The sequence below is a fragment of the Canis lupus genome, chromosome X, assembly GCF_003254725.2.
Source record: "Canis lupus dingo isolate Sandy chromosome X, ASM325472v2, whole genome shotgun sequence".
Lineage (NCBI taxonomy): Eukaryota > Metazoa > Chordata > Mammalia > Carnivora > Canidae > Canis > Canis lupus.
Window position 1 is genome coordinate 70979347 of NC_064281.1, and position 27163 is coordinate 71006509.

General features: G+C 36.1%; 1 protein-coding gene and 1 long non-coding RNA gene across 8 annotated transcripts in view; one reads left to right on the top strand and one right to left on the bottom strand.

Annotated features, from left to right (window-relative positions):
* Positions 1 to 27163, top strand: part of DIAPH2 (diaphanous related formin 2) — a 1060012-nt gene that overhangs the window by 859818 nt on the left and 173031 nt on the right. For all 6 annotated transcript variants that reach the window (XM_049107608.1, XM_049107607.1, XM_025431781.3 and 3 more), the window contains one exon: positions 17022 to 17117. In XM_049107608.1, the coding sequence (XP_048963565.1) occupies positions 17022 to 17117 (96 nt within the window). The remainder of the gene's footprint in view (positions 1 to 17021; positions 17118 to 27163) is intronic.
* LOC112649458 (uncharacterized) overlaps positions 1 to 27163 on the bottom strand; it is a 115761-nt gene that overhangs the window by 85949 nt on the left and 2649 nt on the right. The window lies entirely within an intron of this gene.

Sequence of the window (27163 nt, forward strand, 5' to 3'; positions counted from 1 at the left end):
GTCTCAAACAGACTCCATGCTGAGCATGCACCCTAACATAGGGCTCCATCTCACGACCCTGAGATCATGACCTGAGCCAAAACCAAGACTCAGATACTCAACCAACTGAGCCACCCAGGTACCCCTCAGATGCTCTTTAGTATTCAATATAGTCACAGCATGCTCAGGGTTATGTCACTGGTCCATTGGATCTCATATTTGTTAAAATGATATTATTTACCATATGTTTGTGTCATATTGGACATGTTAGGAGAAAAAATTGAATTTTAATGTGAAAGGTCCTTTTTTAGCAAAAGGAAAAATGCATTCTCTGACACTAATAAAAGTCATGCTGGCATTCTCTTACAAGAAACTCACTAAAATGACAAAGAACATGAAAAATGTATTAAAATGTTTGATTGAACTAAGATGGTTGATTTGCTTCACTATCTGATAAATTATAATGAACAAAAATAAAATTATAAGTAATAAGAGAAGTAAATGTGGCAGACATATTGGTATTCTAGGTAATAGTGAAGCAAATGTCATTATTTCATGTGCTTACAATAGAGAAAAATAAATTTGACTTTTTTTGCAAATATTGCTGAATTTTCTTGTGAAAAATACTATAATGAGTGGATTTATTTATTCAGTTCTTTGTGAGTTACTGGCTATATCAAGGTTTTGGAAAAACAAACATGTATTCTCTATCTCTAAGTATGTTAACTAATCTATAAAGGCTTGACATTCATTAATGCTTGCTGAGGGAAAAAATGAGTTTTAGAGATTGTGTTTTGCTCAGTACTGCATAACTTACTTTCACAAGCCTTACTTAAGCTTTGATTCCTAAATCTCTCCCCAGTGAAATCATACCTCAAAGATGTTTCATTAAAATGACAAGATAAGCTGCCTTGTATCCCTGTGCTGGAGTGGGGGCAAGGGAAAGAGTTCTAGGAGATTTTACACAACCATTCCTAAGCTTTAGGGAAAAAAGCAGAAATCATTGACTTCAGTGAAAAATCGGCAACATCTCTATCATGAAGATAATAGCCGAAACGATGGGCTCACTGTGCGCATAGCTCTGGCTTGTCTTGATCTTGTATTGATGACTCATACAAAGTTAGAACATGGAGGATGGAGTTATGGAATGTAGAAACTACTAGAAAGATTGTGTCTTTGAAGTTATGCATTTTAGGAAATACTTTTAAATGCATTGTTTTCATTGTTACAGCCTTTTGTATTGTGCAGTCTTTCACCTTTGTCTACCCTTCTTATATATATATTTTTAAGATTCATTTATTTATTGAGAGAGAGAGACAGGCAGAGACACAGGCAGAGGGAGAAGCAGGCTCCATGCAGGAAGCCTGATGGGGGACTCGATACCGGGTCTCCAGGATCACACCCCGGGCTGCAGGAGGCGCCAAACAGGTGCGCCACCGGGGCTGCCCCCTTCTTCTATTTTGAAATATTTTTTTAGAGAAATGGTAATTGTTCAAATGGCTTCATTACATACCTAAATGTTAGTTTGAACCATGTGAAATTGTTGCTGTTTGGTCACTTTTTTGCCTATAAAAGTGGCAATCTCACATGGTTCAATCTAATAAAAATTACATAATTCTCAAAACAGAAAGATAATAGCCTACTATTAACCATTTTTAATTGTATATAAAACTCATAATCTATCTTAGTTGATCATTTCCTGGCTAAGTTTGACATTTTAAGAGAATTTTCTAGCAGATCTTTGGCATTAAAAGGTAGAGTTCAAATATGAAAACCTATTCCCTATTTATGCTGGGAAACAGACCTTAATGAAGTCACCTAATCAGTAGCCTGGTCTCCTATGGATGCATTTCTTATGTTTGCATAGTATTTCTTCAGAGAAAATGCAGTGTGTTGGTTAATCTATCATTTTCATTATTATTGTTCCAGGTAAATATGCCCTGGTCATTCTAATGAGATTAAGAGACATTGCTGTATCTTGGGTAGAGCTGGATATTAACAAGGTTTCTTGAGCTACTCAATTCCAAATCACCGCTTAAGTGAGGATTATCAATCCATCTGGCACATGTTGACTCCTCCAGGTTTAACTCTGAGGTAGAAGTGACCTCTTCCTTTCTCTGCTCCCCAGTACAGGGTATGCCTTAAGATAGCTTCCTCTAAACTGGATATACAAATTTCAACAATGAACAGAATTCTCTCAGTGATACTTTTCTTTCTTTGTTGAAGATAGTGTTAATATGAATACTTAGTGACTAAAATAAATAGATTTAAAGCCTCACGAGATAGGTAATTGCTTTAAAGAAATCATGATAAATTTTTCTCCCTTTTCCTAAAGTAGAAATCACAGTTCTGTTGAAAACCCAGGATTCCATATATCATAAAAGCATCAATAGTGTATTCCTTCTAAAGAATGGGGATAAATTCCCCTTATACTAAAAATCGCCAACTGTCACAGAAGTGCTAAGTGAAAAATTGTCCTTATCATTTCTTTGTGGATTGCAATTTTCCCCCATTGACCTAGGCTATAAATAGGAAATAAACAATTGAATGAATCAGATAGTATGCAGATTTTACTGATGAGTTCAAATGAACAAATCATAAAAAGAACCAAATATTGCTTGGTCCTAAATCTTTGCCAAGGAGAGTTTAGTAACCCCCTCACTCTCCCTTCTTTTGACAGATACCACTCTTTAACCACATTTTTGAAGAGTAACAAATATTTGTTTTTGAATATTTTTTTACTTCCTTAAAAGATGGAAAATAATTAAGAATGTTAAAAAATTATTTCTGTTCAGTGGACAGGCAAAATACAGTTTTAATATCATTTCTTTAATAAAATCAGCAGTTATTCCCTTTATAACATCTTTATCCCACATAATCTATCAATATATGGACTATACAAAAACAACTTGATTTTCTAAATGGTAGAAACTTGGATTCTACAAACATTTGAGCCATTCTCATAATATAATGCAAAAAGTAGGCTCTTCTATTAAATTATTGTTCTAAGAGCCAAAAAGCTATAGTATTTTTCTTTCTGTTCTTCAGATATATCACGTATCAAGTAAATAGATTTTAAAAGACTATTTCACTTTTATTCCATTTGACTAGCAAAATTCTTTATTAGCAAAAAGTTCCCTTAATTTTTATAATATATTATATAGAGGAAGAAATACACAATTTACCTATTTGTGGCAGTGCATCTCAAGAGGATGACTTATAGGGTTTTGCACAGTGCTATCTGCTAAGTAGTTATGTGTTGATAACTTGAAAGAGATAGTAAAAATTACATAAGGAGTGTGCTGAGGGTATGATTGAAGCAGTGCTGATTGTGTCTTGAGTGCTGATTGTGCTTTCCACTTTAGAGCCTCCTGTCCCAACAAGAGACATGGATGAAACAAATGTGAAATTGTAAATCTTTCCTAGCTAAACCTAAACAAGAAATTGTCTATTTGCAAGTCTGTCTTTGACCACAACTCTATCCATTTCAATAAAAATGTAACTATTTACAAACCGGAATTACACAACAATAGATAGATAGTGACATAGTTATTTCATAAAATGGTATATGATATAAACCATGGGAGTTTTTGAATTTAAAAAGAAAACTCAAAGAAATGCAGAGGTCAAGTAGACACGTCAACTTAAAATAAAGCACATATGAAGCTAAGCTCCAAGGAATGACATTCTTTAAATGCCAGTATTTTATCTGGTTTCACCAGTTCTTAGCAGGTTATTTAAGCATAGTTATCATCCATGATGACTTTATTTTAAAAGAACCACATAATGCTCAGAAATTGACACAATTATATGTCTGGGATATTGGTGCCTAATTTTGTAATTCTATATCATTTTCTTCTGATTGACTCCCATGTAATTCAATGGCATCCATATTATTTACTCAGTAATCTGTAATTATAGACTTCCTTTAATGAAGCACCCTATGCTTTATTGCCTTGTGTTTTTAGGAGCTCTGTGGGTTTCAATTTTAGAAAATTTGAACTTGGAAGAGCTATTTTTTTTCCCAGATAAACATTATAAAGTAGTGAAGAGGTTAATCACTATTGCCTTGATTGCTTGAAATACCAAAAGACAATACCACTTAATATACAATTACCATATTACTTTTAATATGTCTTCTTTTTAAAAGATTGAATTCAATTAAATGGTAGTAGTAGTATGTTAAATTTACTATGAATATCTGCCTCAGGAAGTTATTTATTTATTTTAAAATTAATTTTTTCTATTGGAGACCAACTTCTTTTTATTTAGTAAAGCAAATAATTAGGTATATCTAAATTTTAATTATTTAACATAGCAGGATATTGTTAATATGTGTTTGTAAAAATTGTCTAAATTACCTGAATTTTGGTCGTTTGTTTCTATAGCATTCAGTGTAGGAATTTGATCCCTTGAGTAGATCTGGTGAGCTTAAATATATTCCCATAATAATCTATCTAAAAGCTCTATCTATTTACTTGAAAGTATAAATCTTTTTGTTAGTCTTTGTCTTTTTTGTTGTTGCTTTTTTTCTTTAGAATTTGCATCAGTCTTTTATTTCTTAAATTTGGTACGTGAGGGAAGACATACAGGTGTGAACATTCAGGGTATGTATGGAATGATAAAGAGAAGTATCATGGGTGGTGTACCAAGTTGGAGGTACCAAAGAAAAAATCTGAACATAATTAATAAGACCATTGGTGTTTAGATTGGATCTGATGAGTGAGTGTTGAATCTTGGAAAAAGGGATAGTGTGATTAGAATTAGAGTTTAGCAATAGGAGAAACTAGAAACAGAGAATTCACCAAGTTGATTCATGTATTATTAGTCTGGGTTAAGGGATGAATATTCGACTTGGAGAAGAAACTCTGATTCTGTGACTTACAGCCTGTAACAAAGTGGTATAGCTTAGTCACTGTTGGAATCTGGAGATGAAGATTTCAAGCCTGGTAAATATTCAAAAATGGGAAAATTGGGATGAGAAGTCACTAGAAGTATAGCTGGGTGGGGAAAAAAATCTGTGGATGATTACATCAGTCTTAGACGTGTTGTCTGAAGTGGTGGGAAATTTTGTAAATAACGTTATTTGGAAGTACCAATGATTTGAACCTATAATGGAAATAAGATTTAACTAGTAGGGATTCGAATTATGGCATCTTCATCATAGAAAGGAATTAAAATCCTTAAAACTGATCACTTTCCACTGTCCAAGACAGAAAGGCCACAGAGTGTGCAGTGACATTTCGATCTGCTTTCTAAATAATTATCTTTCAGCAACTTGTTTCAATTCCATCAGGAAACAGCAGTAAGATTGCTGGACAAACCATTCCAGTTGATTTGAGATAGTATCCAGCCATGCTGAGTCAGACTGGCTCTTTCTTCTAGAGCAGATTATTGAAATCCTCTTTAGAAATTACTGAGGGATTTAGATCAAGGCTTAAAGGTAAATCCTTCCTCTCCCATTTTGAAACATCGATGTAAATTACACTACTGAGTTATGATAATGCAATATCAGAAGTACTTTCTTCAGCTCCTTTTTGAGGCAAGTGGCAATAGGCAACCTCTTAAGCATTGCTAACTCTGTTTTGTGCTATATGATCTTCCCCTACTTTGAGATTGGTCCAGAAATTGATTTTTGACTCAAGTACAACCATCTATAGGCTGGTCTATTTCATAAGAGGTGGCCTGTCATAAATACTCCTCCCAAAATTCTATTCTGTAATGGTTGAATCAGTTTGATTCTTTTTCTTGAGGAGTTTGGACTTAGATACAAAGAAAGAGAATTAGTCCACAACTGGCAGAAGAGAAAATAAAAACAAAGAAGAGTAGATGCACATGGGTAAGTTTGAGTGGACATTAAGGTAATAAAGTAATAATATTAACGGATGACTAGGGCTATTATAGTTGGAGGATTAGTCATAACTGTATCTTGAATGGTGTTTCAGCTCTTCGTGAGACCTGACCATGGAACTGCTGAAGGCTGTTTCCCTATTCCTCTTTATTTCTGCATATATCCTTATACTAAACCCCCACCTTTGGTTCTTGTAAGCCATCTAACATGTTCATCAAGAGGATTATAACAATAGCCAGTTAAATGACAGAAATTCCCTCTTTTCCTATTCCTTTCTCCTTGCTCCACCCACTAACAGATCTAATTACTCCATGAGAGTGGAGTATGGTGGTGAGTGAGTAGGGTAGCAGATTATACTACCATTCTCCCCTTTAGGTACCTGGGCCCAAAAGAGTAACTGGCCATGAAGTAAGGAAACACCTTGAAGCAAATATAACATTACTGTTTAAACTACAATCAGAACATTATGGAATCTTGCCAAAATGTCATTAAGAGACATGAAAGGGAGATTTGACATTGCATGTCTAGGAGCAGTAGTAGAAAAAGCAAAAAACAATTTTATGTGTTTACCTTTACTAAATTGAGACTGCACAATGAACCAGTTGGTTATACGTGCTTTTTTGCAAACTGCTTTTGTTTTTTTAAAAAAGGAAAACTATAAAATACCATCATGTTAAAAAAAACAATATGATATGCTCCTCAATTTGAAAGGAGTAGTTGTAATAACAAATTGGTTTGCAACAATGTGTACTCTCTGACCATTCAAAAATATGTGGTCAAAGAAACACACCCAAATACACAAGATGAAACTCCTTGTACTTTAAAAATAGATAAGCAATAGTTACATTCCTCCACACAAAGTAGAATGAAGTTGTTACTGCCTTTCTGGCTGGAGAGTTGACTCTCTATAGAATCTAATAAGCACAGAAAGAACACCAGATCCAAAAGTTGGGCTAGTAACTGATGAATTGTCAACCTGTTTCCTATACTCCCAGCATCGGTAATTAAGAGTACCTGCTTCCTCATTTACAACAGTTTTTATTAGTTTCAGAGGTAGAATTTGGTGTTTCATCAGTTGCATATAACACCCTGTATAACATTTTTATACTCCATGATGGGCTGCCATTATTACCATGGTTTATGACATTTGTTAAACAGCCTGACTGTACTTTCATGAGGGCTATTCTTGAAAAGTCACTTTCATCCCGCACTTACCTTTTATGTGTGCTAGGCACTAAGGAAGATACAAGTATACATTTGGCCTCATGATAATGCTCTGGAAGGTAAAACTATTTCTCTCCCTCTGCTCTCTACCACTAGTCATATACTTGTATTTCTTATAAAGATGGTTAGGCTTATTGTACAGTACTGTATACTGATATGGCAGTCTAGTTGAAGTCTATAGATAAGGAGCCAGGTCTTCCATAAAGAAGCCAAAAATACTCCATGCCAGTCAGAGGTTAGTTGTCATACAGGAAATTAACACTTGGAAATCAAGTCTCCCAATGACCTTCGAAAAAAAACCCTCTCTTTTTGTAATTGTTCTTTTGAAACTATACTTTAATGACTCTTAAATGTAAATCCACCTAGAAGTGTATGCATAATTGTTATTTCATTATCCTGTCTCATTCTTGGCTTTGGCCCTCTAAATGGAGGTATCTCAATTTCAAGAAGGCTAACATTGACTGCTTAATGTTCCTTCCTACCTCCCATCCATGATGAGTTTTTGTTTTACTTGATATGGAAGTTGCCAAGGTCCTTCCGTATCTCAGAGGCTATTTGTGAACTCCACAGGTACCTATACCAGCATGATGTTGATACTGACTATGCATATTCAAGAGCAAGGGTCAGCAAATTTTTTTGTAAAGGGCCAGATAATAAGTATTTTAGGCCTCACAGGCCAAAATGTCTGTGTCATAACTACTCAGCTCTACTGTTGAAGCAAGAAAGTAACCATAGACAATACATAATGAATGAGAATGGTTGTCATCCAATAAAAGTTATAGATTAAAATATGAAATTTGTGAAATTTTCATGTAGCACAATTTTTTTTTTGGGGGGGGGGGTTAAAAAAAAAACAACAGGGACACCGGTGGCTCAGTGGTTGAGCGTCTGCCTCCAGCTCAAGGTATGATCCTGGAGTCCCAGGATCAAGTCCCACGTTGGGCTCCATGCATGGAGCCTGCTTCTCCTTCTGCCTGTGTCTCTGCCTCTCTCTCTCTCTCTCTCATGAATAAAAAATAAATAAATAAAATAAAACATTAAAATGTGAAAACCACTGTTAGCATGTGGACTGTTCAAAAACAGGTGGTGGTAGACTCGACTTGACCACGCGGGCTATAGTTTGCCAATACCTTCTCCAGAAACACAAACTCCAGGTTCTTTTAAAAAAAATTTTTCATACTTTCCAGATTCTAATGCTGGTTTTCTCACCTCCCAACTATGTGATCTTGAATGAGTTACTTCTCCTAAATATGCCTCAATTTCTTTACCTGGAAAATAGGCTGTTGTGGGGATTCAACTTAAATCCATTAACACAGGCCTAACATATGGGAAGTTCTCAATAAATCACATATATTATTAATAGTCCTACTTCCAAAAACATCTTTTGTCTTTTTGGGAAGTAGATTAGATTTCCTTTGGTGGATGGTTTTGAATTGACTTAAATTGCTTCTTCTTCCAAGTCTGTTTTTGCATAATTTTCTCTTTACAAGTGTTCCATGCCCTTAGTAAATGATTGATTCTGATAAGATACACACAGTATTTTCAAAAGTTCCTTTGAAATATTAATTATTTAAAATATTGAATGTGAGATATTTCACCAGAGGCAACAATGGTTTTCTGGTTCATTGAGTGTTTATTTTTACAATATGTAATTTTCTTCTCCCAATCTTCTAGCATACACGTAACTAAAAAAAATGAATATGCATAAACATTATTTCTCAATGACCATTTACTATCAAGGTGTCTTATTATAGGCAAACTGCCAAAAATGTGTCCCTGGACAAAAAAGTTTCTTCACTATAACTACCATTAGAGTTCCATTTATTTGTGTTAACAAGCTCTCTTTAAGATACAAATGTATCAGGGAAAGTTAACTTACCAACTGAGTTACCCTGACAAAATTAGGTAGCACCTACCATGTAGATACTTGGGAGAAATCACCTCATCCTTCACCATTCATCACTTTGGAGCAAAATATCCATTTATCTTATGATCCCTAATACAATATTTATCTCATGACAAAATATACCTAAAACATTAACCATAATGTTAAAGAAGAGCAGCATTCAAAAGGAAGTTTACCCAGGATCTGATGATTTACCTCACTATAGGAAACTGTTAATTACCTGTTCTGAAAAGGAGATGAGATAACAGAATGAATGAACTCTCTAACCAACATTTTCCCTTTAGTTTTAACTTTAAGTGCTCTGAGATTGATTTTGCTTTTTGGTAGGTAACACTGTGCTAGTCCTAAACCTAGGAGCATAACATTTTTATGTTTTGTTTTACAAATTTTCAAGTGCCATGTAATGTAATTACTGTACTGCTCCTAGCTCATCCTGTGGTTTCTGGTAGTTTCTTCTGAGCTCCTGTGTCCTTTTTTCCCTTGTAAAAGTTTTCTTCTTTTTCAACAGGAACATCCACTTTCATTATTTTCTTTAAAACTTAATACATTTTTAAAAAGATTTATGTATTTATTCATGGGAGACACAGAAAGAGAGACACAGAGACACAGGCAGAGGGAGAAGTAGGCTCCTTGAAGAGAGCCCAATGTGGTACTCAATCCTGGATCCTGGGATCACACCCTGAGTTGAAGGCAGACGTTCAACTGCTGAGTCACCCAGGCGTCCCTAAAACTTTATACATTCTATATATGCCCTCTTGTAATCTCTTTGGAATGGTATCTTGATTTTCTTACTTTCATTGCCATAAATAACTTCACAGACTATTATCTTAGTTACCATCTGTTGATTTTCCAAGTCACCCTTTTCTCTATTTTTCGCTCACAATTAAACTATAAACTAACAAAAACTTCCCAACTACAAACTAACAAAAACCTTCCATCAGGTATAGGCTTTCTAGATGTCTGTAGACTGCAATACACGTTGGCCAGGTTTTTGCCAAATGGTTTGACTTCTTTTATTTCTGACTCATATATAGCATTACTCTTACAGATAGATATTATGGTCCTGCAGCACATTGTGTTATTTTCACCATATTGTATTTGCCTTTTACTTAGTCTATTACCTACTACTTTGTTGAATTATAAGAGCTAGTTTCTTAGATCCCAGAGAAAGAATGTTGTTTCCTTCTTTTGATAGGTGAACAGTCTTCTAATTTTGTGCCATCTATAAATCCATGCATCTTGCAGTATGGTCTTAATCTGGACCATAAAGGGTAGTGTTAAAAAGATTGAATCTAATTGATTTTTCTTTTACTCTACTTATCACTGCCTTCTTATACTGCCAACTTCCATTTACTACTGGTCATGAGCTTGCTCACAAACCAATTTTACTTTTCTATTTAGTCTTTCACCAACAATGCCAAAATTTTGCCCAGGGTTATATGCAGAGTAATATTTATCACTGCAAGTTAAATTATATTCTTGTATAACTGACTTCTCTCCCACTCTGGTCCATTTTGTGTACTACTATAAGGCTGACTTTAAATGTTACCTTTCTCATGTCACTATCTTTCTGGCTTTATAGTGTCCCTTGAAGCATGTTCAAATTTCTTACTTTGATATCCAAAGCCGTTTAGAAATTCACTCTAATCTAACTATCCAACTACAACTCCCATACCTTTCAACTATGTTCTCTCCCTACGGTTTATCATGCAGACCATGCATATTTGATTTGCATATAGGTAGCTATACTTACTCAAAACAACCTTGACACATTTTACCCTCTTAAAATCATATGATATGGACAGGTAAAGCAAATATATGATGATAAAAATCAGAGCAAACATTGCCTTGGAGTGGTGGAGGCAAGAGGAACTTTCTGGGGGTGATGGAAAGTTTCAATACCTTGCTTGTGGTGGTGCTTACATGGCTCTAGGTACTTGTCAAAATTCATCAAATTGTATGCATAAAATCTATACATTACACTATTTGTAAATTTATACACAAAGAGAGAGCAAGCAAGTGAGCACGTATGTGTATGCTAGGAGTTAATAAATCTAGATTTTAGTGTCTTCCTCCCAGTCATTATGCAATATTTTTAATGTAATATTTTCAGAGGCTTAAGTCCTAATTCTTAGGAGTCTTCCCCAACTCTTCTAGCCAACAGAGACCATAGTTTTATTTTTAAGAATTATATAATCTATGTAAATATTATCTCACATGGTAGTGTCCTACCCTCAGTAAGAAGCTTTTTCCTTCTTTTGGATAACTTTATACTGATTGGTTTTTGATAACTTCTTTAACTTTTGAGCAGCTCAGCTTTTCTAGAAAGCTTTAATTATACAATTGAGAATTCAAGGAGGCTATAACAGTGAATTAAGGCCATTATGCCCAGGTTGTTTGGATTTTAAAAAATAATTTTCATAGTATTGGCTTTAGTTTAGTCATTTTTGAGCCACCTGGGTGGCTTAGTGGTTGAGCGCCTGCCTTCGGCTTAGGGCATGATCCTGGAGTCCCAGGATCAAGTTCTACATCGAGCTCCCTTCATGGAGCCTGCTTCTCTCCCTGTCTGTGTCTCTGCCTCTCTCTCTCTCTCTGTCTGTCTCATGAATAAATAAATAAAATATTTTTTAAAAATAAAAAAGAAACAAGATTCCTGGGTCAGAGACAAAGAACTCTGTTATTCACAGTACAGCCAGCAATGTGAGCTTCATGTTCATACTGTTTTCCCTTGCCTTCCAGATCCCCCAGGGCATTGCCAAGGTGAGCTGAGGTAGATGCTATGCCATTGGTGGGTTTTGTGTTACTGCTGATGACTCCAATTTTAGTGAACCCAAATCTTTTATAATGAAATGAAAGCAAACTGCCTGGCATTCACCCTGTAGGAAAATATAATCTATCTTCAAAACAAACAGACTTACCCTCTGCTCTGAAGGGAGGCACTATGTCTTTCAAGGCTGTTCACTATAAAAACAGTCTTGAAAAGATAATCCAGAAGAAAGGTTATCAATGCTTGTGGTCACAAAGTACACAGAAATGTGAGGAACCCACAGAGAATTACCTCTAAATAAGTTTGTGCTAGCCATTGGGGAATAATCTTGCACAAAGGTATACCAGAGATAGTTACCTAGTGCTAATTTTAATCTATGGCATCTCCAAACTCTTCTGGGGGAAAGTAAGTCAACACAGCACAGATAAATGTTGATAATGAAAATTGAGATCAGCAGGCATACGATATCTATTGAATGACCAACACTGTTGGAAGCATGAAATAGAAGGTACAACACATGCCTTTCATTTTACCCAAAGGTACGTAGCTCACACAGAGCCCCAGTGGACTGCATGTAACCAGCCTACCTCCTTAATACTGTCTCTGATCTAATTTCAGGATGAAATATTAGAAAGTTGCCTCTGAATTGTTACTTCCCAGACATGCCCATATATTATCATTTAAGGCCTTAAAAAAAATTACCAATTTTTTCCTCCATTTTCTTTCACTCAGTAAAATAAGTTTTGTAAGATGTGAGAAAACAGTTTTCTATGCAATTCAATAAAACTATTTTCCTTTTCAAGGAAAAAAAGACATTTTTTTCCCCTGAGTTTGACCTCATAGATCAAAAAATAGAAAATAATAACAGCAACTCATTACAAATCACATCTAAATAAGAATTAATGGTTCTATGAACTTGCAAATTCTAAGTGAATTGTCAGTCTCACACAATTCAATCACATAACAAATTTCACTTAAATTCATTTAAAATGAAACCTATCTTTCAAATGATCATGTTGCCTTCCATTTTGTTTTAGGAATAACTGAAATATAAAATAATTCTAAGATATATTTATAAAAACCTTCATCCTTTCAGGTTAGATATTTTATGAAAATCTCTCCACTCTTGAAAAGTTATGGAGCAAATGATAAAGTAATGGTGAACTGAAACCTATATTTCTTTCTTTTAATACATCAGTGATATTTACAAAGACCTGGCCTTTCTTTTTTAACAGAACCATCTAGTACATACGTTCTCAGCAGGGTCAGTATCATCCCTCAAGGGGATGAATATTGGTTCTTAGGGAGGTGGGCAGAGAAGAATCTTAGATATTACAATTGTTTGTGGCCCTCCAAAAGACCACACTATATGAATGGATATGCAGTACATCTATTGCATTAAATTTTAATGGTGGGGGGATTAGGAAAAAAATGTCTGAAAAGGATCCTCAGGGGGAAGGGGAAACTTGTGGGAAAAAAACGGTTTAGAAAAAGTGGTCTAACATAATATTTTGATAAGTGCTGGCAGATGGCAGCCATTAATTAAGCAAAGGAATTCATTTTTAATTCCTATATATTGTATTTGTTCCATTTTTAGTATATGCATAATATAATGACATTCAAGAATTTTAATGAAATGGCATCCATGTCATTATGTTATAATTTCTTTAATGTAATTTTTTTCTTTTTTTTTAAATTTTATTTTATTTAGTCTTGAGAGTCACAGAGAGAGGGAGAGGCAGAGACACAGGCAGAGGGAGAAGCAGGCTCCATGCAGGGAGCCTGACTTGGGACTCGATCCTGGGTCTCCAGGATCACACCCTGGGCCTAAGGCGGCGCTAAACCGCTGAGCCACCCGGGCTGCCCATAATTTCTTTAATGTATTAAAATTTAATACTTGCATATTATTTATGTAAAATCATAAATATATAATGTTTCATAGTCTTTTTTCACTTTTACACATATATTTATTTTTCTACATAGTCCCTGTAATGACTATTTTTATAAGGATGCATGAAATTCAGTTATACCATGGTTCTCTTCTGGCTGTATTTCTATATCACTAAAAATTCCTTTCAGGTTTTATATGTAATTCTACTTCTCCTGACTGCCTATTAAAAATTGGTGTCCTCAGGAATCTGAGTCATTCTCCACAGTGCTGTCCAACAAGTCTTTCTAAAAGGAAAGTCTGATCAAGTCACTTGCCATTGCTTGTAGCTGTATTTCCCAATACAGTAACCATGCACATACAGGTAATGAGCACTTGAAATGAAGCTAATCTGAAGTGAATTGTGCTAAATTAAAAACATGCTAGATTTCTGAGACTTAATTTGAGAAAAAAAAAGACTAAAAAAAATTTTTTATATCGTGAGTTAAACATTTACTTAATATATGAAAATAAATTTCATCTGTTTTTAATTTTTTAAAAATGTGGCTACTAGAAAGTTTAAAATTATTTATGCAGCTCACATTTTTGGCCTGCATTATGTATCTATTGTAGAGTTATGACTTAAGGGATAGTGCTCGGGGACCTCGGGTGGGTCAGTGGTTTAGCGCCTGCCTTCGGCCGGGGGTGTGATCCTGGAGTCCCAGGATCGAGTCCCACTTTGGGTTCCCCACATGGAGCCTGCTTCCCCCTCTGCCTGTGTCTCTGCCTCTCTCTCTGCGTCTCTCATGAATAAACAAGAAAAATCTTAAAAAAAAAAAAAGGGGGGGATAGTGCTCAAACTCATATCAGAATTATGATCTTTTATCATCTGGTCACCATATGCCTAGTCAATTTTGTCTTCTGCTAGCTGCAGGCAAAGAGGGCTGGTCCAGGTGTCAGATTGACCTGGACTCATAGCTGGCCCCCTCCACATGCCAGCTGTGTGATCTGGATCAAGATGCTTAAATTTTAAATTTCAGTATCACCAGCTGAAAAACAGAGATAATACCTATACAATGTGTTGTTGGATTAAAAGATAAAACAAATGTAAAGTGCTTACTGCATAAAATTTAATTCTCCCTGTACATTATAGCCATGCCAAACTATTTTCAGTTCCTCTTTTCTTTCTATTGTAGAGGGCAGGTGATCATTCAGATTTGTCTTCAGCTTTAATATTCCTAAATGTACATAATCCCACATTCCTGGTTAGTCATTGTGATGAGGTTTTGAAATATAGGTGAGGTCCGGAGCTGATGACCAAGAAAGAATTTTTGAGACGTCTTTGGTGCAAAATGGTGGTTTTATTAAAGCATGGGGACAGGGCCGGTGGACAGGAAGAGCTGCTGCCCACAGCCTGTGAGGGGTGGCTGACTATATACTTGCAGAGTTGAGGGAAGTAAGCAAAAAGGGAGATTTCAAAAGATCAAAAGGGAGATTTTTTTTTTTCACATACTAAGGAGGACCTATAAGACACTGAAGGCTTTTCAGTGCTTAAAGATTGATTTTCCCTCTAGCAAGGCATTAACATTAAGACAATTGGAAACTTACTGAAGAATGTCACACATATCCCACCCTGGGTGGGGGTGGCTTGTGGGGTATCAGCTGTGCTTTGTGCAGCTAGCCCTGTTCCCTCATCAATTGGGGTTCCACTTTTATTTGTCCCTTTTTTTTTTTTTGCCAAATTTTGGACCTGAGAACCTCTGTGCTTCCTTTTGTTTTTTATTTAATATCATGTTCTAGAGAATCCATTTTATTATTTGTTTGTTTGTTTGTCTATTTATTTTATTGAGCACTTGCTGTGTGCCAGATATCACCCCTTTAATTTATTTTTTTATTATTTTTTTTAATTTTTTGAAGACAGCTTTATTTTTTAAAAATTTTTTAAATTATTTTTTATTGGAGTTCAATTTGCCAACATATAGCATAACACCCAGTGCTCATCCCATCAAGTGTACCCCTCAGGGCCCGTCACCCAGTCACCCCAACCTCCCTTTCCACTACCCTTTGTTCGTTTCCCAGAGTTAGGTGTCTCTCATGTTCTGTCACCCTCTCTGATATTTCCCACTCATTTTCTCTCCTTTCCCCTTTAAACCCTTTCACTATTTTTTATATTCCTCAAATGAATGAGACCATATAATGTTTGTCCTCCGGAGAATTCATTTTAAAAGAAAAAATGATTGATGTAACATTGAAGAAATCTCAAGTCAAATAAAGGGCAAAATCAAAAGAGGTTTTAGCTTGTTCTTGCCCTGTAGGAGAATATTTTTCTTGTGTGTGATTTGATACCCCCTAGTTATTCTTTAAGCAAAGTAGGATTTAAATGTAACTTTAGAACAGCATCAGAAAGTTTCTTCTCCTTCCCTCCTGCCTTCTTCTTCTCTTAACCCCTCTGCCTGCAAATGTCTTCTACCCAAGACCCACACATTTAGCTACGACTCAAATTAACTACTTAGTTAGGGTCCTTTTTTATCATCAGCTAGGCCAGATGAGAAGATGGTTCTCATTCTCAGTTTGCTGTGGATTACCCACAGTGTAGTAGGGTTTCTGGCAGTAAATACCTTGAAACAAATGTTCTAACAAATCTTGAAAGTGTTTTTGATGGCCAGAATTGTAAAAAATAAGAGTAGTTTAAAATGTTTTAAATGCATTTGCATTAGGAATTTCTATGTACATCTTTTGAATACTCTGCTCATGGAATCTTAATAGTTCCTTCCCATAGGAAAAATTAGAAACACAACAGCATTCCAAAAGGGATGATGAGACTCTGGCTAATGTCTCTCAAATGTAAAATGTGGCCTTTCAAATGATGTTGTCACCTGCTCCTTCTATAATGTCAGCATTTTGAAATGGGTAAAGGATATGGATTAGGTAGGAATTGAATGCAAATGTGTTTTTGCAAATAGTGTCTTTTCAGATCATCGCAGATGATGGTTGAATGCTGAAGATATTAATACAATCAGTATTTAACCTTGTGTAACTATACTTCCTCAAATCATGCCCTGCACATTGATTGCATTAAGCTAGGTCATTGGTTTCTTGTTTAGGAATATCTTATAAGAATCTTAACTGGAAAGTTAAGTAGTTCATCAGCTACTGTTTATTTGTATACTGAGCATGTCATCAGTAATACAAAAGACAAGGCCCTTAAATAGAAAGAACAGTGGGATTGGCATGAATTTTGCTTAATGCTGCATAATAAGCAAAGTAGCCTGTGGTACCAGAAACTGACAGGGTTCATTATGTTTAAACAGATATATGTCTTTAATTTAGGGATATTATGTAAATCTGACAGAAGTTTTTACCTTTATTTTTCTGTAGTTTAACTTTAATTGCTCCAAGATTAATTCTGATTTCTCGCTCCCTCCAGAGGGTGATGAGACTGGTGTGATGGATAATCTTCTAGAAGCCCTACAATCAGGTGCAGCGTTCCGAGACCGCAGAAAGCGGATTCCAAGGAATTCAGGTAAAACTCGTTCCACCTTACATGGTATTATAAAATGTGAATGTTCATAGACAAATAACACCCCCAAAAAACATTCGATTCTCCATGAATTTTTTTAATAGTCGATTTTAATTCATGTGTTAAGTCTCAACAGGCATCTATGTCTATGTGATCACAATTTTCAATTTGGTAAAGGTATCCTCAAATAACTGTAGGCGTTGCCAAAAAAGTTCAGAAATAAGGACTCCTGCTGTGTTTAATATTAAATATTTTAATTGTTTTATGCACATGTAGTTTGGGTGGAACATGGTTTAAAGCCATAAATATTAATAAAGCGTTAAAAGTAATTGGCCCTAGGGATGTCACATTAGCTATTTACAGGTAAGGAGACTGAAATAATGCTTCTTTCGAGAGGTCATTTTGGCTTTGTAGTACAATCCATTCTCCATTCTCCATGTTAATAAAGAGAGGAGAGGCACAGTCATATTAGAAAGTTGTCTGTTTGGGCAGCCCCGGTGGCTCAGCGGTTTAGCGCCACCTTCAGTCCAGGGCATGATCCGATCCTGGAGACCCGGCATCCAGTCCCACCTCCAGCTCCCTGCATGGAGCCTGTTTCTCCCTCTGCCTGGGTCTCTGCCTCTCTCTCTCTGTCTCTCCCTCTCTCTCTCTCTGTCTCTCCTGAGTAAATAAAAAAAAAAAAAAATAGTTCTCTGTTTGTACCCTGTGGCTGTGGTAAATAATGGTTCCTCTCAGAATAATCCGGGTAGCTGAGCTATCCACCTCCTATAAGGAAATTTCGATATTTTTAGTTTATATCTTACGTGAAGAGGAAGAAATTAGGTATTGATTTTAAAAGTCCTCTTCATGGCTATGGAGCAATATGGAGAAGTAAATGAAAAAAGGAAAGTTAGTAGTAAATATGTAAATTCTACTCGGATTAAGGATATTTGTCTATAATTTAACACATATTTTGTATTTGGACTGGAAACTAATATATAATCAGCCAAATAGAAAGTGGTTAGCTCTTTAAACCATTGTACTCCAACAAACCAGTGAAAGAAATGGAGCCCAGTACAGTTGTCCAGGAAGGTTTTTGGCAATGACGAAATTCATGGCAGAGGACAATATAAGTTATCTTCATCTTTTTTACATTTGAGTAAATTTTGATGGATATGAAGACATTAGAGATGACCTACAAAAAGAGTACAAGACTGGAGGAAAGAAAAGCAAACTATTTGTGTATTCATATTGCAGTGCTGTGTAGCAGAATATTAGGAGCATTACTAATCTGTAACTATGCAGCAGCCATTTCATCTACCCTCAGTCTTTATCCGTAAAATAAGAATGTTTTACCATGCTATCAGAGACCCCTTCCAACTCCTAAGAGAATAGAAACCTTCACTGTTCTTTCTTGAACTATCAGAGTATTAACAGTGAAAAGCAAACTGAAATAATTTCTCTATCAATTCAGTTCTCTGTTAAGCAGCTGTTAAGTAAAAGCATATTATTCTGTGCCATAAAAGAACTGCCATCATCTTTCTAGGCTGTTTATTTTTAGAATACATTTGCTAAGGCCCCTGTCTGATTAGGCTCACATCTCATACTGACTCTAGAAAGATTGTACTGAGAAAGAGAGAGATCATCTCATGGTGTTTCTGTGAGCTTGGTACTTAAGGGAATATAGTATCAATTGTGAAACACCAAGAATAGATTCACAAACTGCATAATTTTATAGTATTGATTCCAAGTATTCTCAATTGAAACTTCCATTGGTTTGTAGCTGGAGTGCATCCATGAACCCACAGGGTCAAAAATATCAACCCGTGTTGTTCTGGCAGTCATTCCAAGTGACAGCAGCCAATGCAAGTGTCCAGAGGTAAAAAGAAACTAGAAGCAGATGGTAGCAACTATTGGTAAAGCATCTTGAGCATCAGAGTTCAAGTGAGGGAGAGGGGGAGGCAGGCATAGAGTTGACAAGTCTGCCAAAAACTGCCCTATTTGCTTACCTCTTTCTGGAAGCAACAGAACTGGGAATTTTCCCAGATTTCCTCCTTGTTTTTTTAACTCTTCTAACTAGATATTTTCCTGCTGGCCTCCTTTTGTTTCACTTTCTTAGGTACTTTTTTGGTTCTTTTTCAATGCACCATTGACTTTATATTGTTATACTCTCCCTGATCAACACTAGCATCCTTACTACTTTCCAATAACCTCTACTTTAACATGATGCAATAGAAGCAGAAAAATCAAATTATAAAGAAGGCTATTTTGGGGATGCCTGGGTGTCTCAGCAGTTAAGCGTCTGTCTTTAGCTCAGGGCATGATCCTGGGGTTCTGGGATCAAATCTCACATTGGGCTCTTTGTGAGGAGCCTGCTTCTCTCTCCCTCTGCCTATGTCTCTGCCTCCCTGTCTCTCATTAATTAATAAATATCTTTAAAATGAATGAATAAAGAAAGAAGGCTAGTTTTATCAAGCAAAGTAAAATAAGAGCAAATAGCCAAAAAATCTGAAATCAGAGTCAGCCACAAACATCGAAGATGTACTGCTCTGCTTGCCATCTCCATTCTTACTGCTTACAGGTGGAAATTATGGTATGTAAAATACAGAGCTCTACAATTGTGCTTTTTTTTTTCAATTGTGCTTTTAATTGCAGTGTTTTTATTTCCATATTTAAACAAAATGAGATGATTTATATTCTTCATTAGAAAATCAAACTGTTAGTAAATGGTATGATTAGTTGCCTAAATTATATAACTTTCACACTGAGTCTATGTCCCCTCCTCAGGATCTACCAAATTAGGAAACTCAGAGCTCCCAAATACTGCCTATATTCCAAATACTGAGAGTGTTGTTTGAAGTAAGGGCCCCAAAAGACATTTCAAAGGAGTCTATTATGTAAGGAGTGCTATTGAAAAAAATACTGATAACTAGTATAGCATAGTCTTCAACCATTCAGAATGAACAGAGGCAATAAGTAGTCCCTATGGTGGTACTAATACATACTGGCTGAATATCAACCCAGATTATAAACTTTGCTAATACCAAACTCAGAGATTAGGAAATGAGCCCCATAACATTCATTAATTTATTGTACATCTGTTCTGTGAAAGATACTATGCTACACATGAGGGGAGAATGCAGAAATAATTATGATTTTCTTAGTTATAAGACCCTTATGTCTTGTGGGAAAGATAAATAGTACAGAAAGATCACAGAATAAAGCAGAAAATAATAGATACTATACAAGAGCTTTTAATAATATACATTGTGAGCTTAGAGGAAGGAAATATGTTTTATTGGATATATCAGAAAAAGACATGGCAGAAAAGGTTTTTAAGGGTGAGTATGGATTTCAGCAGTTGGAATTGCAGGTAGGGATAGTGGCCAAATGAAATGTCATTAGAAAAATACAGAAGTAAGAAAGTGCAAAGCATTTTGGGAGCATGACAAATAGTCCACCTAGTAAGAAAGTAGGCTGCATAAAGTGTAGAAGTATGGAGATAATTCTGGAAAAGTAGATTGATTAGCAGTGAGTGCTATATGCAACTGATGAATCACCAAATTCTACCCCTGAAACTAATAATACATTATATGTTAACTAAATTGAATTTAAATAAATTTAAAAAAATAAATTGATGCCACATCATAGAGTGCTTGAATAAGAGACTAAGGTGTTAGCATATAATTCATCAGGCAATGGGGAAATATTGAAAGTTCTTAGGCAGTGGAGGAACATGATCAAAGTTATATATTATTAAGACATTTAATCTACAGGAGTATGAGTGATGAATTAGGGTTCTACCATCAAATTTTAGTGAAAGGAGATAATTTAGAAGAAGAGGAGGAGGGGAAGCCAGGAGTCAAAGATAATCATAGGATTCTGAGTTTGAGTAGCTAGAAAGACAGTTGGGTTATGAGTAAAAACTATTAAGATCAGGAAAAGGAGTGGTAATAAAAGATAAAGTAAGTTTTAGGAGAGTAAAACTGAAAGTGGCAACAGAGCATTAAAGTCAAGCTTTCCAGAAGTTTCTTGGAAGTATAGGTGTCAGTTTCATCACAAGATGGTTGAGTTTGTGAGATTTCTGGTTATAGTGTGGAAATGGAAGGGATTATTAGAGTGATTATCCAAATAAAAGAGATCTTAAAACAGAACTTTGAAAATGCCTTCACTTAGGGGCTAAAACTAGCAAAGAAGATAGAAAAGGAGTAGTTGGGCAGGAGGGAGGATAATCAAAACATTCTAGAAGCAAAAGAAGAGGGAAGTATTAAGAAGGCAGAAAAGATGGGCATTTTCAACAATGACATATGTTATGGTAGAACCAAAATGGATAAACATCGATGATTTGCCATTTGTGAATTTTCTATCAACATTTTAAGAGCATCTTTTCAATATTTGGATGGAACTGGGAGCCAAAAAGCAGGAACTAAGCAGTGAGTAGATTGTGAGGCTGCAGGGATTGATAGTATTCATTCAACAATTGAACAGTTTTATTCAATGCTTCCTGAGTATCATGTACTGGCTTAGGTACTGAGGATGTGCCACCAATCAGGGCACCTGCCTTAAGGAGCTCACATATTGGGACACCTGGTTAAGCGTCTGCCTTCAACTCAGGGCATGATCCTGGAGTCCTGGGATTGAGTCCCACATCGGGCTCCCTGCATGGAGCCTGCTTCTCCCTCTGCCTATGTCTCTGCCTATCTCTCTCTCTCTCTCTCTCTCTCTCTCTGTGTGTGTGTGTGTGTGTGTCTCATGAATAAATAAATAAAATCTTAAAAAAAGGAGCTCACATACTTTTTGGGAAAACATGAATGTAAGCCATCTGATAAAATTGCAATGTGATTTTATCTGTGCTATAATGAGATAGGAAACGTGCTCGTGCAGCACAGGAGTTCGAGTAACTTTCCCTACCCCTTCATCTCTCAGCTATGCATCCCTAGAATGTGGACTATGCTTTCTAGGAGTCTGGTGAGTGAAAAGACCATCTCACTTTTCCTTAATAACCTAGTATGGATCTATCACCTATGAATTTTGCTGAATCTTTCTGGACCCTGTTTATTACAGCTTTTCTTAGCACTCAAGGTAATATGTTCCATATGTTTACAATCTACTTTGGAAAGAACTACCCATAACTATTCCTGACTTTGTCATTATAAAATCAAAGGTAAGCTTTGGAAGAAAAAGAAACACATGTAAAAAAAACTTTGCAGAAGTGAAAACCACACTTAAAATATAAATACACAGTACCATATATGTTTCATTACTGAATAGCTATGGATACTTAGCACTTGTTTCTCCTCTCTCAACCAACTTAACCTCATTCTTTGCCAACTACAAGTAAATATAAAGTCTTCTTAGCAATGGATATCTAACTTAGGTATTTTGGCTATTACTAGATTTTGGTATATAGTTCCAACCATTAAAAAAATAAAAACATACAAGAGAAGCATTATGAAGAAATGAAACCAGGAAACAGAATAAATGTAATTTGCTTTTAGAACTACACAGGGAAACCAAGAAAAAATAAATTTGAAGAAAAAACAAACAAACAAAAGAAACTCAGGGGACACACAATCATAGTTTTATGGATCAGCAGGATAATAACATAAATGAGAAGCTCTAATTTACCATTTGAAAACAGATAAGGATAAGAAACAACCGGGGGAAAAAAACAGAGGGTAAAAAACCCCACTAAGTATTAAGGGAAATACCTTTACAACAAAACTGCAAACCGACATTTTCCTAGGCCTCTCTCTACCTCCTGTAAATAACGAAAGCCAAGTTTTCCTGGCTGTTGTCTCCACATACACATTCAGGACCTCAAATGCCTATAAGGATCTCCGAAATATTTCTAGAAGTTCTCAGTGGGCGTTTCCCAAACACAGTCACCTATCACTGTTCTACCTCCACCCATAATACCATGCATTTCCATGCCTGCTGTTTGCTATAGCAATAGGCACTCTCATGCTTTCATGATGCCAGAGTTTAACAGTGGTCAGTGGCAAAGTGGGAGGAAACATCTCTTTCTTCCTTTAGTGTGGCACTTCACCAGTATACCAAGCAGCAATACTTATGCCTCAAAGTCTTACATTTTTAGAAAAACAGCTTTCAGTTTTAAATTACAGCCCTCTTAATCTCTCTAGGATTTGGTCCCATATTGCAAGTCCCAAAGACAACCCTATAACAGATCCCATGTTGCACTCAGTATCATCCTCATCTTTTGATGACCAAGTTCTGTTGGAGTTTTGTGTTTGTTTGTTTGTTTGTTTGTTATTATTACTAGGTCAAGGTGGTCATTCATCCAAGCTGCTTACTTCTTTCTCCCTTAGAATGAATTCTTTCCCATGGGGATCCCCAGTCTTCTATTTTGTAAGTGTTAGATTCTTGGACTAGCCAACTAAACCTCATTTTGTCTGTAGTAGAGTAATTATATTCTAATGTGCATTTGAAATTTAGCAAAAATATGACATAATGCAAGCAAATAAACAAAAATGTGGCATTCATCCAAATGACACTTATTAATCAAATACTAGGGGCCAGGCAACCATGCTAGAGCCCTGGAGTAGAAAAATGGATAAAGTATGGGCGTTGGCTTCAAGTATTCACAGCCTCCCGGGGAAGGCAAATGTATATACAATATAAATGCTATGATATATGTATGTAGAAAATGCTGAAAGAGCAACTAGCTGCCTAGAGAATTTAAGAAAATTTTCATAATAAAAGTGGCATTTGAATTATATTTTGATGGATAAATAGTAGTTTACTTGTAGGAGAATAGGAGGGATAAACATTTCAGATAAAGGAAATGGCAAATACATACATTAGAAATAGGAAAGTGTACAGAGGCAATGATGGAAAGTTTATTGCAACAAAGAGTCAGCAGAGGTTTTTAAGTAAAAGATTACATAACTACACATACACACACAGACACATAATCAAGAGGGGCTGAGGCTGGAAAGAACAGATTTGAGGGCATCTGCATCTATAGAGTTATAGAAACCTGGGATTACTCAGGAAGAATATGTCCAGTGAAAGGTAAATAGGCGAAGAATAGAGTATATGGGAATTACAGTATTTAAAAGGAAAATAGAACAATTAATAAGAAGGATACTGAGGGAAAGAAATGGTTAGAAAGGGAAGAAGAGAATCAGCAAAAAATGACACCTGGAAAACTCAGGGGAGGGAGAATTTCAGAATGGAGAAAGTTAGGAGGGTTGTATTCTGCAGGAAGTCAAGTAAAATGATGGCTGAAAATAGACTACTGGGTTTCAACTAGCAGGTGACAGTTGACCTTTCCCCAAGCAGTTTCAGTAAAACAGTGGAGGTCAAGAGCAAGGTACTAATGGATTAAAAAATGAAGAATATCTTGTGTACCTTAAAAGTTGAGGCTTGCAGGAAAGAAAAGCAGAGTGAAAAGACAAGTTGTGTTTCTTCTAGAGATTCTGACACAAAACTCTAGACACTTACAGGGATCTTGAATGGAATTGCCATTCATAAATTAATATGTCTAGTATCACTTACAAATATGTGGCCTTCTCCCCTCCTAATTCAGTTGTATTTATTGAGCATATAATATACTATGTGATGTAGTTAAAATACTTTAGCATGCCTAGTGCTTTACAAAGTTAAAGTACTTTCTCATTTATTGTGTGATATGTGATTCATAGTCATCTAATGCAGAGAGAATAGTCTTCTCATAAGTTAAAATGAAAGACATTTGTGGCATCATAGAAAGAAAGAATAGATTGGGGTTTGAAGAAAGTTATTCTTGAGTTAACTGGGTAGAAGCTGGGGGAGACATGGGAAGGGGACAAAAAGGATGAGACTATCTTCAGAAAATCTTTGTCACTGGGATGCCTGGGTGGCTCAGTGTTTGAGTATCTGCCTTCAGTTCAGGGTGTGATCCCAGGGTCCGGGGATTGAGTCCCAGGAAGCCTGCTTCTCCCTCTGGCTATGTCTCTGCCTCTCCCTTTGTGTCTCTCATGAATAAAGAAGTAGAAAAAAAATCTTAAAAAAAAAAAGAGAAAATCTTTGTCACCTTCAGAATTAACTGGTTTGCAAGTGGTGAAAGTCAAGAGTGGGTAGGTCATAGTATATGTGTGATTTTCTTTTTCTTTAAAAGATTTATTTATTATGAGAGACACACAAAGTGACATAGGCAGAGGGAGAAGCAGGCTCCATGCTGGGATCCCGATGTGGGACTCAATCCCTGGACTCCAGGATCATGCCCTGGGTTAAAGGCAGGTGCTAAGCTGCTGAGCCACCCAGGTGTCTATATGTGTGATTTTCCTGAGATGAGGAAAAGAGGTGGTGAGGAAGTAGCAAATCAAATAATCCTTAGGCAAGCCACTTAGTGTTCTCAGGTGTGTTAGTTTGGTTACCTCTTGGCAATGGCTACAAGGTAAACACTAGGAATCTTAGAGAATTGATCAATGTTCAGGTCACAGCTAAAAATACAAGAATGGGAAAGATAATCTGGGGAAAACAAATAGAGCAGGGAACAAAAGAGAGAACCCTGGAGAAAACAAACATTTGTGGTACTGGTTCTCAGCCCTGACTACACACTAGAATCGCTTTGGGAGATTTCTAAGAAATAGCCACATCTGGTTCCTCTCTCAACCAATTAAATCCAAATCCATGGAGTCAGAGCCTGGGCAATAGTATGTTTTAAGTTATTCAGGTGATTTTAATGTGCCACAAAATTTGAAAACCACCAATTTATGGGACTAGCTTGGAAGCTGGAGCACATGGAAAAGAACATGAAGAAGTTGATTATGAAGGAGTGAGGAGAAAAATAGCTATCGTGGTATTAACTTTTCTTTTTTTTCCTTTTTAAAAATTTTTTTTATCGGAGTTCAATTTGCCAACATATAGCATAACACCCAATGTTCATCCCGCCAAGTGCCCCCCTCAGTGCCCATCACCCAGTCACCTCAACCCCCTGGCCACCACCCCTTCCACTACCCCTTGTTCATTTCCCAGAGTTAGGTGTCTCTGGGTGGCTCAGCAGTTGAATGTCTGCCTTCGGTATTAACTTTTCAAAGAGAAAGTGCCAAATAGCATCAGATGTAGCCAAGAGAGACAATAAAATAAGGATTGGAAAGGATCCATTGGGTTTAACTATTAAGAATTCATTGATGACTTTAGCAAAAATAGTTTTAGGAATGTGTTTAGGGGGTTGGGGTAAGAAAGGCATAGAAGCCAGGTTGCAGGGATCCCTGGGTGGTGCAGCGGTTTGGCGCCTGCCTTTGGCCCAGGGTGTGATCCTGGAGACCCAGGATCGAATCCCACGTTGGGCTCCTGGTGCATGGAGCCTGCTTCTCCCTCTGCCTGTGTCTCTGCCTCTCTCTCTCTCTCTGTGTGACTATCATAAATAAATAAAAATTAAAAAAAAAAAAAAGAAGCCAGGTTGCATTGAGTTCTAAAATACTATTAATTTTTAAGATTATTTAATTTAGTATCTTCTTTTTTCATCACCAAATGTGAATTTTATGATGAAGTATATACCTATATTAGTTACATAAATTGGACTTTGTTTTCTTTTTATTTATGGAAATTAAATTTTGCTTTGGGCATGGACATACACATGTATTGATTAATAAGATCTAGGTTTGCATTAGGAAAGCTGGAAACAGAAGATTACACTGTGGTCTATCTTTGATTATTCTTTGACAACTAGAGAACAAATTGAGCACAGACCATTTATGCTCTATTTATATGCAAAATTGTTCTAAGCAAGCATTGATGATGTTCTCTATAGAAATTTCAATCACTTTTGCTTGTCTTTTCTCCTACACCATATAATCAGCTCTGCTGCACATTTCTTTATTGGTGATCTCTGCCGGCCAGTAGGAGATAAGGTCAATTTCAGTTGATTTTTAAATGAGAATATGAATTTAGCAGGCTTCCTTTAGATATTGCAATGTGGGATAAGTTAGGACAAGCAATTATTATGCAGCAGTAAATTTTTCTTGGTAGTTTCAATTCCATGTCAAAAACTTATGGACATGCTAATGTTGGTAGTTAAGCTCACATAACCACCTGCTTATTTACAAACCCTCAATTCAGGC